Raw genomic sequence first — 10,745 nt, forward strand, 5'->3', positions numbered from 1 at the left:
CCACAGCCACCAGCCCAACTTTGGTTCCGGGGTCCGCTGTTATAGAGAATTCAAACCTTCTCCTGGGTTCAAATGCCCTTTTGTTTGATGTTATTTGAAGCTGTGGATGAAACAAAACCAGAGGAACTCAGGCCTGCACTGAACTGGGAAAATCAAGAGAGAAGGACGGATGGACAGGATGGCCAGCTGGTGTGGGTCACGTGACGCACATCAAAAGAAACAAGCAGGAATGTGCAAGACGCTCAGGGTGGGCAGGAAAGGAGGACAAGCCAAGAAAATAAACGATCACAGAAGAAAGAAATTCAAAAAACAAATCAAACCGCGAGCACCTAAAGGCCCACGTTGTGTTTGGTCCAGGTCTCTACAACGGTTTGCACCGCTTTGTCAAGAAGAGACCCTCGACTACTTTGCAGTCCAAAACTTTGACCCTGGGGGTGCCATTTGGGTGGGGGGTGAGTGTTAAGGACAGTGCCACCTGGTGGAGCAGACCTTCAGATGACCTGCCCGGGCAACACCAGGGGGCCTGCGAGTCCAGTAGAACTGTAGGCTGACAAACAAAAATGGGACCACGTGACACTTGAATGTGACGCCAGACAGAAATTCTACAGAAGACCATCAAGCCCAGAAAGACGACGAGAATCGCAGTCAGGCCAGGCAGGGTCCGAACTTTCACGATGAAACGCAGCACCGGGGCCAACCAGGAACCGACATCAAAGTCAAAAGAAGATCAACGGAAAACCTCCCTGAAAACGGCACTCACCTCCACAAAGGAGCCCACCCGAGAGCCGTCACCATACTTGTAATGGACGTACCCCCAACGTCACCCAAACGTCGATCGTGGTCACGTAACGTGACTTGTAACGCACAAACAAATGGTACAAATACAAAAGAAATAATAAAGACACCACACATGGAAGAAGTGAACGGAGCCGAAAAGTTGAATCAGCAGGCAACGACAGAACCGAGTTTGAGCGACGTGGCCGCCTCGATGGATGAGAAAGTCAACAGGAGACCCCCAGCCACCCCACATCTTCAGCACAACAACAGTCTCATCTCATTCTCTGGCCTTCTGCTCCAAACATCTAATTAGCACCTGAATGTGATTGGTCAGCGTCTATTATTGTTCTCCAATCACCAGACAGAATTTGTCTCAGGAGACTGAACCCCTCGTTTCACACCTCGTGTACAAATCCCACTCCTACGCCCCACGCAGCCCCCAGGTGCCTCCTACAATGTCTTGCTCACACTCACCGTTCCCATGCAGGTGTCCTTCACGTCCACCCAGATGGAGTCAGTCACGATTTCCATTTGACCTCCTGTGGTTACGAAGTAGTAGGCGACAAAGCGGAAAGATGGGACCAGCTGAGTGTCCACCAGCAGTGACAGGGTGACCAGCGACTGTCCTTTCTGCCTCACCTGTCGGCCAACCCTGACCAGGCTCCCCTTATTCATAATCTGAGAAAACAAAATTAGAGAAGAAAAATGAGAGCTGTGAAAAGAGACAGAGCGTCATTTCTAGAACTTATGTGAGGCTCCTTGGATGTGCAATGAGATGCTCAAGAACCAAACAGGACATTCTCTTGAGGATAAAGCCGAGGGTCTTCAAAGGAGGTCAGAAGAGCGCGTCATGTGCACTGACAGCCACTGCCTCGGGGGTGATGTGGAAATCCTCAGTGAGGGGACCTTCCATAAATGGCTATTCAGCATGTGAACTTACCATGTAGGAGAAGTACTTGATCTGCTCCAGGGTGGCTTGGTCGTTGGTCTGGATGTGCAGGTTGATCTTTAAGTTCGTCCCTGGGTTCAGCTCGGTGGCCTGGATGTCAATGTGCAGGTAGTTTCTGGAGCCCTTCTGGGTTGTGTAGGGTTGGGCCTCCATTGTGCTTTTAGCTTGCTGTTCTGAAGTAAGAGCAGGAACGCGGGTTCTTAACTGAGGATCAGAAAAAAGACCTCCATTGACAAAAGGAAGGAGCTTCAAGATGAAGACTTTAAAACATGCGTGTCCTAAATTGGGGTTACTGAAGGTAATTGGTAAAGAATGAACCCTGGGTATCTGCCTTGGGGTACAAACAGGACATCTCCCTGGGATGGACATAGGAAGGACTGCAATTGAGGACCCCTGCTCTAGGAAGTGTGAGGAACTCCCCATGATGTTCATAAGGAGACCAGGACAGTTTAGGTGGAGATCTGGGTAGGACTTTATAGGGATAGTGAGTGGTGCCCACATTTCTAGTGTACACCAGATCAGGTCAGGTCAGGCACTGATACACCTTATTGCCGCACCCACCACACCACAAAACACCTCAGGATTCCCCAGACAGACAGGTGGTCCAGTCCCACTATCTATCTGCCGCAGCCGTGGGCGTCCCCTTGGCCTGGTCCAGCCACTGCGAGCCGATCACCCTCGGGTGGCCATAGTACCGTAAGAGACGCTCCTTTACAGTGCAGGTCATGTGCCTCATTCAGGACTCTGTGGGCAACACAAAGTCAGACCAGTGGTACCTGAGGACCCCCTGAAGAGACACACATGAGGGAGTCCAGTCTTGGTCCCAGGTCACAAGATAACGTCCATGTCTCTCAAACAGGAAACAGCAGGAATCCTTTTATAGATATCGGGGGCGCCCCACACTCCTTTCCAGTGACCCCCCATGCTCTCCCAATCCATCTACTGACTTCATAGGAAGAGTCACCAGAGTCACATGAATGTCACTGCTGAGGTAAGTAAACCTCTCGACGAGGTCGACACTCTCTCTGCAGACGGACACACTGCTGATGGCTGTGCCCAAGTGGTCATTAAAGGCCTGGCTCTTTGGTGTTTATCAGGACCCTCGCAAGCCAAGACACTCAGACCCCTTGCTCAGTCTCTCGAGACCCCCGATCAGAGCCTCCATTAAAGATCACAGCATCATCAGCAAGGTCAAAATCAGTGAGTATGTCTTCACCAACAAACGCTGGACCCCACGGCCCCCCAACACCCAGTCCATACAAGCACTGAAGAGAGTAGGAGCAGAACACCCCCCTGACGGACCCAAGAATCAACTGGGACAAACTCAGAAGGTCTGCCTCCGCTCTGCTCAGCACTCACAGTTCCAGTGTAAAGGCCGGCCATGACATCCAGCAACCTTGAGGGAGTCCCGCGAAGTCTCCGGATGTCCCACAGGGCGGCTCGATCAATTGAGCCGAACGCTTTACAAAAATCAACAAAGTCTGCAAAGAAACTCAGTCGATACTCGCGTCACCGCTCCATGAGACCAGAACTGTGCGTGTGGTTGAAGAATCAGAACACGCAAAGCCAGGAATTACAGCAAAGTGACAAACATGACAACGACTAAAGAAGCCATAGGACCGTCAACTGAGGCCGATGGTGGCACAGCAGGAAGAGGACAGAAGGCAGCGTCATAGAAGAAGCAGAACTTACGCTGATCCTCAGGTTGTTGCCGTCCTGCACAGTGTTGAGGCTCATCCTGGCAGTTCCTTCTATCCCAGTCCTGGCAGACACTTTCCCATCCTCTGTTTCTACATCAACGCCATTGGCAGGGGAGCCATCTGGGTTTGTTACCAAAACCTTCAAATGGAGACAAAAGGCCAAGAGTCGAGTCTGCACTGACCACGAAAAGGGCCATGAGATCTGAGGGGGCATTCACATACCATGACATCAAAAGGCATGCCAGGCTTGAAGTATTTGGGCGTCCTAGTGAAGAGGATCTTGTATGGTGAGGTGACGATCTTAATGCCTTCTATCTCGGTCTCCACCATGTCGCTGCCTGTGTGTGGATTGACGGAGAAGTTGAGACATTTAGGTGAGAAAGCGCCCGAGGGGTCGCTCCCACCTCAGGCCACTTACCAGAAGCTGTTAAGACGGACGCCGAGATGTAGATGGATTGGTCCACAAGCTGGTTTATGTCTGGAAAGTACTTTCTAATCACGGCGCTGTCGAGTTTGGCTCTTCCTTCACCTTCCGAAATCTGAAAACAGTAACAGAGATGAGAAGCACCATTGTGGACGACGAGGAATCTCACCTTCAGGTCTGAAGATCACCTAAGAGCAGATCAAACCATTCTGCCCAGCACAGATCATCAGTCCCTGTGAGAACAGTAGAGACATTTGGATGACGACAACAGGCCACTCGGTCCAACAGCAACCCTAGCCATCAAATTCCTCCAAAATGACATCCAGTCGAGTTCTGAATGTCCCTGAAGTTCAGGTGTGTGCCACAATACTAGGTCACTTACTCAACAGCAATGCACTTGTCACCTTCTTCCAGCCATTGAGGGTCTGGTCGTTGGCACTCTCGGCATTTAATGATGGAGACCAACATGAAATGAGTCGGCGGTGCTTACCTCGACAATTTGGAGGGAGTCCGTGAAGCTGACTTTCTTATCGTTGATCAGCACCCCAAAAACTACGTATGCGAATCCTTTAACAGTTTCTCCGTAAAGGAATCTAAGAGAAGAGACAACGGGAGACCACCGTGAATTACTGCATGGACACGAGAAGGTCACTTAAATAAAAGACCTCAGACTGAAGCAGCTGGCAAACATCAAAAAGACGAATTTTGAAATTTACTACGCCAACGCAGCCCATGGATGTCGCGATTCCCCGGGTCCTTATCATAACGTTGTGAATGTTCATGGCTACCGTCATTTGTCAGGGGGAGTGGCCTGAGCAGCACCACCTGTGATGTCACGGCGCTGTCGCTCAGTCCACAGGATTTGGGAAAACCTTACGACTGCCGCCTCTCGTTTCTTTTTGGATGTTGCTTTGTTGACTTCTCACTTTTTTGTGTTTTTTGGTGTCCAGATTTGGTTTTAGCAAATGAAACTTCTGAAGTCTCTTTAAAGATCTGACAAAACACTTTGGACTATTTGGCTCTTCCTTTCCTTCGGGTCGCCGCCATTGTTTCAACTAAAGGCAGCCCAATGGAGTCGTGAAGGTGTATCAGAAGCTGGGCCATCTGATGTTGGCTCCTGCCAGCCATGTCTCTGGTTCCAGGGAGCCTTGGCATGGAGACGTCCCACAATCCAGTTATCCTCTCCATGGCACTGCCTTTCCAGCTGGATGTAAAGAATTAGGAAAAAGACAAAGAAGCAGAGAGGCTCTTTGAATTTGTGGTCCTTGTGTTTTGAGCCCCGGGGTGGGGTCCCCCAATGCTGTAGCTGTAGGACCGCCCCTACCCCAAATTTATGGGCCTATCAGTTAACTCCTGCTTGTGTCTCGTTGGCGGATTCTTTTGATTTCCCGATTAATGAACTGTACTTGGGTACTTTTTTGATTGATTGATTGATTGATTGATTGATTGATTGATTGATTGATTGATTTGTTTATTACCAAAACCTTTAAACTTGTTGTGTATGTTCTTATTCTTACTCTCAGTCATAAGAAAGTGAGAAACGATTTATCATAACCTCAAATATGAACCGCGGGTAATGGAGGAGGCAACTTAAGGCCACGTCCTCAAACCCAGTTCAGTGCCCGCTTGGGGTGCAAAGCAGGAGGGCATGCTGGCCAAGTTAGTTTATGTCACCACGTTGGTTCCTGGCCAGTAACGCCACTGGTCCGCTTGTTTCTTGTCATTTTTGCGGTTACGACTGCATTGTTTCCAGTGAAAAGTACAAGGTGGGAAACCCTGACTGGTGCCCTTCATTTGAACTTAACACGGCAGATTGTTGCTTCTTGTCCTCCATAGCAGATGCCATCATCCCTGCAATCCCAAAATCTGCTACTCACATGCTTCAGACCTTTAGGTTGACACAAAATGAAAGGCGAGCACCAGAACTTACCTGGCAGTGATGGTGACTTCGAGCGACGTGTCTTTAACATAGAAGAATTTGCGCGCTGGCACTAGAGTGACTTCAAAACTCGGCAACACTGCGGAAACATCAGACAACAAAATGAGAATACGCAGAATCAGGAGTAGAAAATGGCAACCTCAGTGGTTTAGCGGCGGGTTTAGCAGCGGGTAAAGCGGCGCTCCTTACCGTACTCCTTCACCTCAAACTGGGCGGTGAAGTTCACCCACTCCTCTGACTCATATTTGGCCACCACCTTCCAGGCACCAAAGCTACGTGACACAAGAAAAGAGAAGACGTGAGTGAGGGGCAGCACATCCGGCCGCCCCCCAGGACCCCAACTCTCACTCTTGTTTCTGTTTTCTCACAACTGCTCTAACTGCTCCCCACCCTCCAATTTATCCCCTTTTTTGTGTTACGTAAATCCAGAAAGTTCCTAAATCCTCAGTTCTTTTGCCATTTTCCCATCGTGACCAGGCTAAGGAAACGGACCCATCCCAGATATTCATGCCGCTCTCCCTCTGAACAGCTTTTACTTTACTTTCTGCATCAGAATGAGGGTCCGTTCTGCCCATTCCAGTTAGGGTCTCAAATCTTTAATCAAACTCACTTGACGAGTTCCGGGATCTTGAATGAGGTGGAGTGAATTCCAGAGGAGGCCTTGATCACCTCCTTGCTAACAACGATGTCGTCAGGAGTCTGCAAGGAAAGAACCGGAAAAAGGGGGGCTGAGCGTGTGTGTGACGATGTGCCCTCGGACTGGCACCACCCCAACTAATGTGCCCGAGCTTCACTTCACACACTGATGGCTTTTCAAAATGAGAGAAATGGGAGGAGTGGCACCTACCATAATCTCAACCGAGATGGACTCCTCCGATGGGCCGAGCTCGTGGGTCAGCGGGAAAAGTCTGTACATCACTGGGGGGGGGGGGAGCAGAAAGAGGATTGGGGTTTGCGCTCCAATTCAAGAAGACATCAATTACACGTAACGGAAAACGGCACCCAATTTGTGATAGCTTGTTTTTTTAGATCTTATTGACTGCTTGTGGTTCATAGTGATGTCATGTCATGTTTTCATTGAAAACAGAGATAAAAAACGTTCTCGTGGAATGGTCATCTGTGGAGACCACAAGAAAGAACATAAAACATTACTCATGCCACACAATCCACACACCAAGTCGGGCAAAACGCAGGAGTTTTCTGCTCAGATCTTCTTAACTGAATACAAAGCAGAGCATGTGGGTGAGACACGGGGGTGGAGCTTTTGAACTCAAGACCCGCCTCCTCCTCCCCTCAGTCATTGGTCACGAGTCCTGCCTGCAATTTAAAAGCTCGCAGTCCGTGTCTGCTGGTGAGGCTCGTGTGCGCGGAGAGCGTCTTGAGGTCAAATAGAACAATCGCTGTCTTCTCGGTGGTCCAAGCCGCCCCACCCAACTCAATCGACATTCATCCAAAACATCTCACCGTGTTCGTTCGGGGTGTAGATGGTCTTATCCGTCTGCACAAACACGTATCCGGAGTGGAATGAGACCACAACGACCTTCTCCAGGTTGAACTGGTCTGCCGTGGCCACCAAATAGACAAAGCTATTGAGGCGGGCATCTCGTTTAAAATGACTGGCAGAAAACTGAGTGGGAAAGACAAAGGAAAGTGTTGTCAGAGCGTGGCCCCCCACCAGCACCAGCACACCCGAGGCTGCATCTCTGCGCCCCCCCCTCACTCACCTTGATCGGTAAGGTGTTGCGGTAATCGTTCTGCGCCGTCAGCTGCACCCTGTTGTTAACCTCGTTGTTAGGCGGGTACAGCTGCTCTTTAGTGGGGAATTTCAACACTCGGATATTTGCATTGATGACTCCGTTAAACTCGTGAGCCTCAAGAACGACCGTCTCCTCTCTGTCAGCCCTCAGGACATTCGGGGCAATGAGGACAAACCTGTAAGAGAGAAAACGTCACACAGGTTCAGATCGGGGCACCGCCGTTAATCCAAAGACTGCACTCCCAGCATGCATTTCACCCATCCGCCATTGTCTCGGGGCAAAGAGCTGAAGGCCACTCCAGAGATGTCACTTATCATGACAGAGAGCTGGGATGCCAAGTCCTTCGGGGGCACATGTGGACTGTGTGCTCAACCCCGCCAGCTTATGCCACCCCCCCCATCACCTCTGCTGCCTCCATGCTTGATGCTTTGAGCTCCTTGAACCCGGCTCTTCTTTCCAGGGGGTCATGTTAAGTTCTCTGATAAAAATGCATTTAGTTTTTTTTTTACACGGTGTGGCATTTTTAAGAGACTGGCACGGTCATTTCTGTGCCAGCTTTACAGATGAATAGATCACTTGTATGTGCCACGTGGCAGCCTTTACAGAGCCTTTACAAAATTTTTAATAATTTTATTTGACCAAAGTTATTCATTATTACTGTTAAGATCTGGCCTCTGTCATGTTGCCGTACGTTTGTCCTGTTTGATCTCTTAAGCTTTACACTTTTCTTTGTCTCTTTGTCCTGTGGATGCCATTCTCGTCTGAACTGTGCCAGGACGGCTTACTAATGGAACGGGCTGCCCAGAGAGGACCCCCAGTGCCACGGAGTCCACGGCTGGCTTCATTCTCCAATGCTAAAGGACGTCCTGACAGCAGGCTGTCCAGGTGGTCTCTCACAAGGATTGTGCCCAGCCACCTCTCTGGAGGGGACTCCCGGGGGTCTTTATTGTCCCTGTTCACAGTTCCTTTCTCATTTTACAAGCCCCCCTACAGACAGCTTTAAGGCGCTGTATCCGATCCCAGCAGCCTAAGTAAGTGAGTGAGACAGACGGCGGCGATCTCTGGATAGCATGCCAGTGTGTTGCAGTGCCACTTACCCACAAACACCCTCAGTCACTCGTTTCTGTTGACTTTCTGATGTCCCAAAATGGCTATTATGCCAAAATACACAGAGGATGCCCACAGACACCAGGCTAAACAAACAAAAGGTACACAAGGGGCGACCCAAAACTCTGAAGCAGTGAGGCAGCCGCACCAACCAGCAGGCCACTTTGGAAGGGTGACACCCTGTGCTCACTGCCAACGGGCACTCTCTGGGCATTTTGTGGTCCATAATCATGCATGGACCAGGTCAACAAGTCTTCAGGGCAGAAGTGCAGGGTTATTAAAGCAGAGTGTGCCAGGGCACTTTCACAGCATGGATAAATAAAACAATCAATCCACAAAAACAGTGCAGTGGGCACTGCAATAAAACAATCAAAGCACAGAAATAAAACCCCAGTTGGCTTCACAAAGTTCCTGCCATCACCTCCACTCTCACTCAGTTCAGTGCCCGCTTGGGGTGCATGGCAGATCCGACACACCACTAAACTCCGTCCAGTTGTCCTCAAATGTGTACATGGATCAAAGACTCGACATCACCACCCCATCCAGTTTGGGCCACGCGTTGTGCCCAGTGCCAGCCTCCAGCTACTTATGGGCTAAGTGGCATTTTAATGAACAGATGGATGGGGAGACAACATGCAGACTCCATCCAGGCAGCAGAGATGGTCGCTTTTAGATGGTTTTTAGAATGTGACAAGGGACTTTCACCCTGTCACTAGAGCAGACCTGTATCATTCAAAGTAGCCGAGTGGTCTACCAAAGAATGCCATCTTACACGCGTCCGGGTGTATGCCCAAGAATGAGACGTGGCTGCGTCAGCCCCCCATTCTGCCCAGGCGTCCCAGCCCCCCGGTGGTACTCACAGTGGCTTAGCGGCACAGGAGTGCAGCACGGAGAGAACCAGCAGCAGGGAGAAGTGCGGCGCCGGTGTGGGCATCGTGATGAGGCTTCAGTGTAGCCCGCTGCCAGCCGGGGCCCTCTTTATATACCTAGGTTGGGGGGGTCGGCTTCAGGGATGTGTCTCCTGTGATCAATAAAGGTGGAGCAGCAGGGGTCAGACGCTGGCGAGAAGAGATAATCTTATCAGGAGAGGCAGGACTTACGGGAAAAGAAGAACCACTGAGTGACGAGAAGTCCCAGGGCCTCCGTTCAACATGAAGTCCTTTGTTTGTTTGCCCTCTTTACACAAATCTATGGACCCTGATATGCTGAACTGAAGGGGGCTGCGAGCACCGTGGTGTGCTGGGCTGATTAGAGGTGATGGCAGACGCTGTGGATGGCAGAATGAAAAACAAAATTATAATCATTTTGGGAGACGGCATCCTGTTTAAGTGGGGAATGCCATGTGGTGGGGCCACACTGTGAAAACGACAGGGCATCTCCGACCTGCCCAGTCCGGGCCCGTCTTGAAATGAACGCATTCCACTCCTGCTTCATGCTGCGTTACCGCTAGAGCTTACTTTTCTTCTTGGCGTGAAGTATGAACTTTTCTCCACCATTTTGTTTTTGTTGTTCCTCTCGTCCCCCATCATTATGTAGGGGCGATTAACAGCCGTGGCCTTGTCAGCTGATTCTCGATGGTCACATCAGAGAGACGATTTTCGGTGTTGCACCTTCAAGGATGAGGAGCGAAACTGCAGAGTTTTCATTCGCCTACAGTGGCCTAAAGTTTGCTTTGCTGCTGTGAAACTCCCTAAAATGAGTTTTTTTTGGGGGTGTGCGTAAGAGGTTGAAGCTGCTGTCTCCTTCCTCCGCCGTCCTGGTCTTCCACGTCTCCTTCCATGAGGCTCCACGCGTTCTCATCACGTCGTGCGCTGCCTCCACTGCACGCACATTCACAGCGCCGCTCATTTGGGGTCTGAGGGGTCCTCCCCAGCTTTGATTCTCAGTGTTTTTCTCATTTTCATGTACTTTTTGGTGCTGTTCATTTTCTATGATAGTTTCTATTAATATTGTTTTGCCAGGTTATTATTTAGTAGATACGTTTAATGTATTATCGTTTTTTTATGTTTAATAATATTTCTATCCTGGCATTTCAAATATCATTATGTTCCCTGTGTTTTGTGGGTGGAGCCCCAAAGAGGCGGGATGACCC

The 10,745-nt window shown here is 50.0% G+C and overlaps 1 protein-coding gene across 2 annotated transcripts in view; it reads right to left on the reverse strand.

Moving 5' to 3' along the window:
- LOC114667458 (complement C3-like) overlaps window positions 1-9,670 on the reverse strand; it is a 36,576-nt gene extending 26,906 nt beyond the window's left edge. For both annotated transcript variants that reach the window (XM_028822766.2, XM_051920525.1), the window contains exons 1-14: window positions 9,514-9,670; window positions 7,514-7,721; window positions 7,254-7,416; window positions 6,637-6,707; window positions 6,400-6,488; window positions 5,979-6,061; window positions 5,781-5,868; window positions 4,341-4,443; window positions 3,845-3,965; window positions 3,649-3,764; window positions 3,419-3,565; window positions 1,718-1,930; window positions 1,252-1,455; window positions 1-100 (exon numbers count right to left, since the gene is read on the reverse strand). The exon at window positions 1-100 is cut by the window's left edge and continues 50 nt beyond it. In XM_028822766.2, the coding sequence (XP_028678599.2) occupies window positions 1-100; window positions 1,252-1,455; window positions 1,718-1,930; window positions 3,419-3,565; window positions 3,649-3,764; window positions 3,845-3,965; window positions 4,341-4,443; window positions 5,781-5,868; window positions 5,979-6,061; window positions 6,400-6,488; window positions 6,637-6,707; window positions 7,254-7,416; window positions 7,514-7,721; window positions 9,514-9,587 (1,780 nt within the window). In that variant the 5' untranslated portion in view covers window positions 9,588-9,670. The remainder of the gene's footprint in view (window positions 101-1,251; window positions 1,456-1,717; window positions 1,931-3,418; window positions 3,566-3,648; window positions 3,765-3,844; window positions 3,966-4,340; window positions 4,444-5,780; window positions 5,869-5,978; window positions 6,062-6,399; window positions 6,489-6,636; window positions 6,708-7,253; window positions 7,417-7,513; window positions 7,722-9,513) is intronic.
- Window positions 9,671-10,745: the final 1,075 nt, after the last annotated feature.

The sequence above is a fragment of the Erpetoichthys calabaricus genome, chromosome 17, assembly GCF_900747795.2.
Source record: "Erpetoichthys calabaricus chromosome 17, fErpCal1.3, whole genome shotgun sequence".
Taxonomy (NCBI): Eukaryota; Metazoa; Chordata; class Cladistia; order Polypteriformes; family Polypteridae; genus Erpetoichthys; species Erpetoichthys calabaricus.